This window comes from Neomonachus schauinslandi, chromosome 4 (assembly GCF_002201575.2).
Source record: "Neomonachus schauinslandi chromosome 4, ASM220157v2, whole genome shotgun sequence".
Classification (NCBI taxonomy): Eukaryota; Metazoa; Chordata; class Mammalia; order Carnivora; family Phocidae; genus Neomonachus; species Neomonachus schauinslandi.
Genome location: NC_058406.1, coordinates 131913125 through 131919656, shown reverse-complemented (window position 1 = coordinate 131919656; position 6532 = coordinate 131913125). Strand labels below are relative to the sequence as shown.

Genomic DNA, 6532 nt, shown 5'->3' with positions numbered 1-6532 from the left:
CACTAACCCAATCCCCGTCCCTGACAAAAATCACTAACCCAATCCCCACCCCTGACAAAATCACTGCACCCCCCCCACCTGACATGTTGGAAAATTCATCCAGATTAAGCAATTCCTTCAAAACAAAATACACCCTGGAAAAGACCTGAAAGTCATTTATACCTTTGGATGCACTATTCTGCTTTTATGAAAAGGTTTCTTTCCCCTTAATTAAGGGAATGCTAGTTTTCTTTGGGGAATTAGATGGGTAATCTTGCAACATGGAGCATTTCCATGAAGAGAAGATCCAGGGGGGATAAAACAGTAAGGATTTCAGAGAAACAGAGAAGACGTACTAGCATGTGCCTGATGTGTTGGGAGATGGTGGCAGTGGTTAAGGAAAGACATGGGGAAAATAAAATGGGAGGGTTCCTTTGCACACTTGGCTTTCTTTAAATTTTGTCTGGGTTTGTTAACAATTTCACACACTAAAAACCACTTTATCTATCCTGACATGGATGTAGTTAAGTTGCTAATGCCTGTGTATTAACATATATATTTTATATTTGGATAGACAGATGTTTAGTCATTTTTCCCCCCAGGGGAATACAAAGAGGGTTCTCAGCTCACAATGTAATAGATTACTTGCCATGGAAAAGCAGTGAGGAAGTCCATATTTGTGCTGGAGTAGCCGTGTTATAACACGTAGCTGTGCTTCAGCAAATGTCAGGCTTAAAAACAGAAGGAGACGTAGCAGATAGGGCTGGCCAATTACACTGTGATCTAAAAACACCAGTGATTTATTAGTTGCTATTAGCTAACCAGCTCCTCTCCATTTGATCTGCGTATTTATTAGTTATAAGTATTATGGGAGCATGTATTATTGTTCCACCGCAGAAACTCTTTTTTCAACCTCTGCCTTGTCTTTTTATATGAGAATACAATAGAATAATTTGAGTGGTGATTACTTTTTAAAAACGAAATCCTGCAACCGGAATTAAATTTCACAGTGCATTTCAACCTAGAAAGAAACATAAATCTGAAACTAATATAAAAAAGTGTAAAAATTTCCATATTCAGGTTAATGTTTGGCAACAGAAAAGAATAACTTTTGTTTATCTCTGAAAACAGCTTTCTTCATCTAAAAAAATGACTAGAATAAGATTAAGAAAAACCTGTTTTGGTTTCTTAGATACACACACATACTCCAATTTCCTTTTGCACAATGACTTTTATGCAAATGTGTACCACACAATCTCCTGACCTCCTTTACCATCACACTGGGACAATGACAGTTCAATAATTGAAACGGTACATATCTGGTAATTTGATTTTAAATTGCAAAGTTGGACTCAGGCCTATTGAAATGAAAATGCTTGTGATTCTTTGTTAATTCCAAACTGATCGGGTTATTATTTCCTACTAGTGAAAAAAAAAAAAGGCAAAAAAGGTAGGTGAAGCTAATTATTCCATTTTTTATTTCCTTGACACATACTTTTCCCAACGTGGCTCCTTCCACTCTCTTCTGTGACCCTCCCCCACACCTTGATTTTAGTTCTTAACCCGGATGCTTTCATCCATAACATGGATAATGAGAAAACTCCAAAAATGTTCCTTGGGGAAATGTTACACTAAAAGTTACCTAGGACTAAATCCCACGTGTGTTCTTTTGCTCACCATGGAGACAAGAGACTCATTCACTGCTCTCAGCCAATTTTAAATCCAAATATGAAAATAGCATTATGGAATTCAGACAGACTATTCTGCTTCACTACTAGCGGATGCAGGAAGAAAAAAGGCTGGTATAATTAAGCTTTTGACTTTGAACCAGCAAAGCTGTGAACACCTCACTTAAAAATACATATAGTATTATAAGAGCAGCTGACATGCAGGTGTGGCAAGAGGATTTGCAAGCCCGGCATAGGATGGGGGTAAGCCAATCAGCTGGCTGGAAAAAGTCTTGTCCATTCTGAGCCAAGAATAAACTAAACTGCAAAACTGAAATACGGCCAAAGTTGTATTTGTTCTTCTTCGATTTGAATGTGTAGTGCTAAGTGGTTTCCATTATAACTTTTTACTCGACTCTTTAGAAAAATGTTTGGGATCATGTAAGAGGGAGACCAATTTTAATACATTTTTTTTTAAATGAGGGTTGGAAGTAACAGGGTTTCTTTAATACATATCTCAGGCTATTCATTTATTCATCCTACAAATATTGAGGATTTATTCTATGAATATCAATTGACAAGAATTTGTAGAGGACGCAAAGGTGTGAAATTAGAAGAATATAATCAAATCCAGTAAAGTGGTTAGCTAAGAAAACTGCTTTTGCATCATATCTAGATCTAGATGTCGATGTAGATATACACACGAGCACACTTTACCTTACGACACTGACTGTAGCTATCTACGCACTCAGTATTTGTTAACCTCACTTTAAATATACTTTTATGCATGGAAGGAGAAGATTAAGGGCAATCTGTAGTTTCATTTTATTGTTTTAATTTCTTAGACCAATTTTGCTTCATCATTAAAATTTCTGGAGGAAAAATCAAAATTTAATAGTGCTTAGCGCTTCAGAGAATTCTGCTTAAAGAAGTGAGTAAGCTTTCCTTAACAATAACAAAATTCCTTTTTAAAAAAATTTTAAGGCAAATAATACTGCCAAAAAAATGAACACAACTTTGTTTGTTTTTGCAGTCATCGTTAGCAACAGACATAAAGGTATTCTTTTTTTTGAGTCCGTATGGAAAGATCATCAACACATTCTGCCTCTGGGTCCTTTGCCAAAAATACCATAACCCTCAAGCCTTCTACCTTAAACATAAAAGGAAAGGTGTTGTTCTGGTCAAATAAAGAAATAATTTTTACTAGCATACGTCTAATGTTAAAGCTGCCTAAACCCTGCCAAATACATTAAAACAACATCTGTAAAACAGATTTTCATTAAATTGATCAGTTTAAAGTTAAGCAGCTAGGCAGATGATGCTTTTAAGCTAACCCTTAACCTTTAACCTTTAACCTCCTTAAACTGGAATAAGGACACACACTTCTTTTAGTAATACTGCTCCAGGTTGACAATGTAAGAGGTAAAGTGGTCTATTCAAATCGAACTGACACATAACCACATTTAGAGTGTTATGAATCAATATGTTGTCAATAACGAGGAAAGCTGTTATCTCACAGCTCAGTATTTATCTTATAACTGCTACTTGTCACTTTCCCTTAAAGTCTGAGTAATTCACGATGCAAAATGATGTAAATTAAACTCTTAATGAAAATGATTTTTATATAGGAGATTATTGTCTAGTCATTAACTCAGAAACTATTTTAAGTCTAATTTTAATATTTTAGCCTATTACAAACCATCATTTTTTTTTTTTCCCAGGCCCAGGCCAATTTGTTAGGTTCTCATTTAAAAGCAATTAATGTTACTTATGAAGCAATTTCATTTTGCCCGACACAAGCCGACCAAGCATGCTAATATTCTCATTACTACACTTGAAAATTCTCTATATCTGACTCAGACAGTTTCTGTAAATCAGTTTCAAAAAGGCACCCTCAACACACTGCTACTCTGGAGTATTTTTCTAGTTACTACTAGAAATAATGAATGCCCCTTGAAGGATAATACAACATAATATAGTTCGATTGTCCAATACCAAGTTTCAATAGCTCAAATATTTATCTCCTCAATCTTCTTTTAATTCAAGGTAAGTTTGTTCAAAGTATGTTTTTGTTTGTTGGCTGATCATTTTTAGATGCTAGACTACAAGGAAAGACATTTGAGTATTTAAGAGAGATAAGCAAATAAAGAAGAGCGGGGGACAAGTAAATGTTTATATGATTTTATAACATTTTTAAGGCAAGAGTACATATATTCTTTGGTTCTGGGATCTAAAGCTCTCTCTGTTTTAAAGCCCTCTCAAGCTTTTATCTCATTTGGTTGTTACTTTCCAAGGCAACATCCAACTCTCCCTGAAAAGAAACTTCAAGAGTAACTCTGACACTTAGCAAATTGCTCTGCAGATAGTGAGGGAGATCAACTCATACTCAAGGAAAGAATGAATAAACTTAATGCACACATATACACACGCATTTAAATAATCATCAAACAATTAGATTAAACAACCTTTCCTGAGAAAATAAACAGTAACACTCTACCTTTCTTTAGCTTCCCACATGAGATCAATAAAATAGAAAAATTTGTACATTTATATCTTCTATTCACAACATGCTAATTTAAAGTGTTAGAGGAGGTGCGTGAATATAAACACAGTTCATGAATATTCTATATAGCTCCCAGGGTTGAGAGCTATTATTTATACAAACTTAATGTTTGTTTTTTTCTCCTAGGTATTCTGAAAGTTTTAATAGGTCAGGTATCAACAGGAAAAAAAAAAAAAGTTGACAACTGAATGGTAAAGCCTACGAATTATAATACAATTAATCCTTTATATTATATTTTCAACAGCATCGACTTAGAAGCTTGCCATCTTACATTAGGGCTTGTACTCCCCTCAAACTGTGTAACCCAAATCTAATGCTTTCGTCATTGATCCACAGAGCACCGATCTTACAGGAACAATGTCACAGATTCTCATGCCACGTCTTTAGGTTTTTACACTCAGTACGTCAATCTAGAATTTGAACTTCAAGAAACAACCCAAACTAATAGCGCCAGCCTGAACTCAAATAAATAATTCTTGCGCCTGCTCCAGAGATCCACAATCTGCCCTTTTTGCTGTGTGTTTATAGTTTGAAATAGTATTAGAAAAGCCGTAGGTATTATAATCACTGGTTGACTCCTGATAGTATAGTTATCACTGATTTCTAGTATAAATCAATAGATAACACTTGCAAAATGGATTTTGTAATCATATTTAGAGCTTGTTACAATGACTAATGGTTTGCAATATTTTCTGAAATTTAATATCCTCTAGACAAAAGAAGTTTTTAATAAGTTACCAAGTTATTCATCATAGAAATGAATCTGTTACATTTGTACAGGAACCAAGACAATCAAGCCAATCCAGTAAACAAACTCACAAAATAAATTAACCAGTAATTAGGGCTTAGAAAAAGTCAAGACAAGTTTTGTAATAAATGGTGCTCGCCAGTTGCACATATTCATTACATCTGCATAGTTTTTTCCAGCAAAGATAAAAGTGTATTTGCCATTTAATGAACAATTTTATTTGTGCCACACCCAGTGGAGGGAATAAAAACATGACTAGCTGGGAAAGGTCATGCAAAATAACAACTGAGTTAAGTAGAAGACTTTCAACTGATGCTAAGGGAGAGTGTGTTTACTCAAAAATTACAGAAAAACAACGGAACACACACACGCGCACACACACACACATTGTGTTTGGATCGCCCCTGTTCGACACCAAACAAAAGACGACACATTCACAAAGTAGCACTGTTTTTGTGATCTGTTCCCTACAACCACTAACACTTAGCCAAGAGTGATGCTATGTTTGGTTGTTTTTTTTTTTTTTTTAATCAATCAATAAAAGAAGGATAACAATATTACTTTATATGTGAAAATACTCAGGAAGGTTCTTTTCCTTCTGGGAAGCCAATAAAGATCGCCACTGAGTTAGGTATAAAAGGGACATAAGGCAAATCTTTTAAATAAACTCTCCAGTTGCATGTATCTCAATATACGTTTAGTAATGTTAAGCAGAAACCGTGTACCTTGCCCTTCTATTTTTTTTTTTTCCTCTTTCTTTTCTTAACTTGCAGATTTGTGCTCCAAGCTCTGAAACAGTTAATTCCCTTCTCCACTCTGTGCCAAGGGAAATGGATGTCACTGCTTACCTTGTAGAGCTTCAGGGCCGCCTCATGCCTGTGATTGGTGGTATGCAAGCGTAATTTATCCACACTGTTGGTGTAGTAGTCACAGGCATTACATTTCAGGTGAACGGGGTTGCCAATGGCAATACACTTCAGCCTCCACTCATTGCTTTTGCCCCCTTCTTTAATGTGAGCCACCAGTTGATATTTCTGCATATGCTTATCAGTCTTGCAGTGGAGCTGGAAGTTGGCTTTGAGCTGAGTGTTGTAGTTACAGAGCTTGCACTGGTAGATATCTCCAATTACAGCCCTCCATTCCTCTTCAGGGAGGGAGCGCTCACTGCTCACATGCACACTTAGGGCCTCCAGGCTGTCAGAGGTGAATTTGTTGCAAACAGCACACTGGAATAGCTTCAGCGCTGGGTCACTGATATAAGGTGACAGCTCTCCTGCAGTAAGGAGGGACAGGTCATCACCCATTAGCTGACCACTGGCAAGCCGGATTTCAGGCGTCAGCTCATTATTTACTACAGGAAAAAAAAAAATTAAAAGGAAAAATAGAGACTAGAAAACACAGCACACACAAAGGAATCTGTAAAATAAAGTCTTGACAAGGAATGTGCTTTCTCCAGAGCTTAAACTATAAAAAGCTGTAATAGGATTGAATCAGGATCAATTACAATCATCCCTTTCAACTTCTAAATTCCCTCATCAGATAGCTTTAATTACTCCTACTGGGCATGATGTCATT

At 36.0% G+C, this 6532-nt stretch overlaps 1 protein-coding gene across 1 annotated transcript in view; it reads right to left on the bottom strand.

The window, feature by feature from the left end:
* ZFHX4 (zinc finger homeobox 4) overlaps nucleotides 1-6532 on the bottom strand; it is a 157307-nt gene that overhangs the window by 147545 nt on the left and 3230 nt on the right. Inside the window, exon 2 of the mRNA XM_021688376.1 lies at nucleotides 5806-6308. Within this exon, the coding sequence (XP_021544051.1) occupies nucleotides 5806-6308 (503 nt within the window). The remainder of the gene's footprint in view (nucleotides 1-5805; nucleotides 6309-6532) is intronic.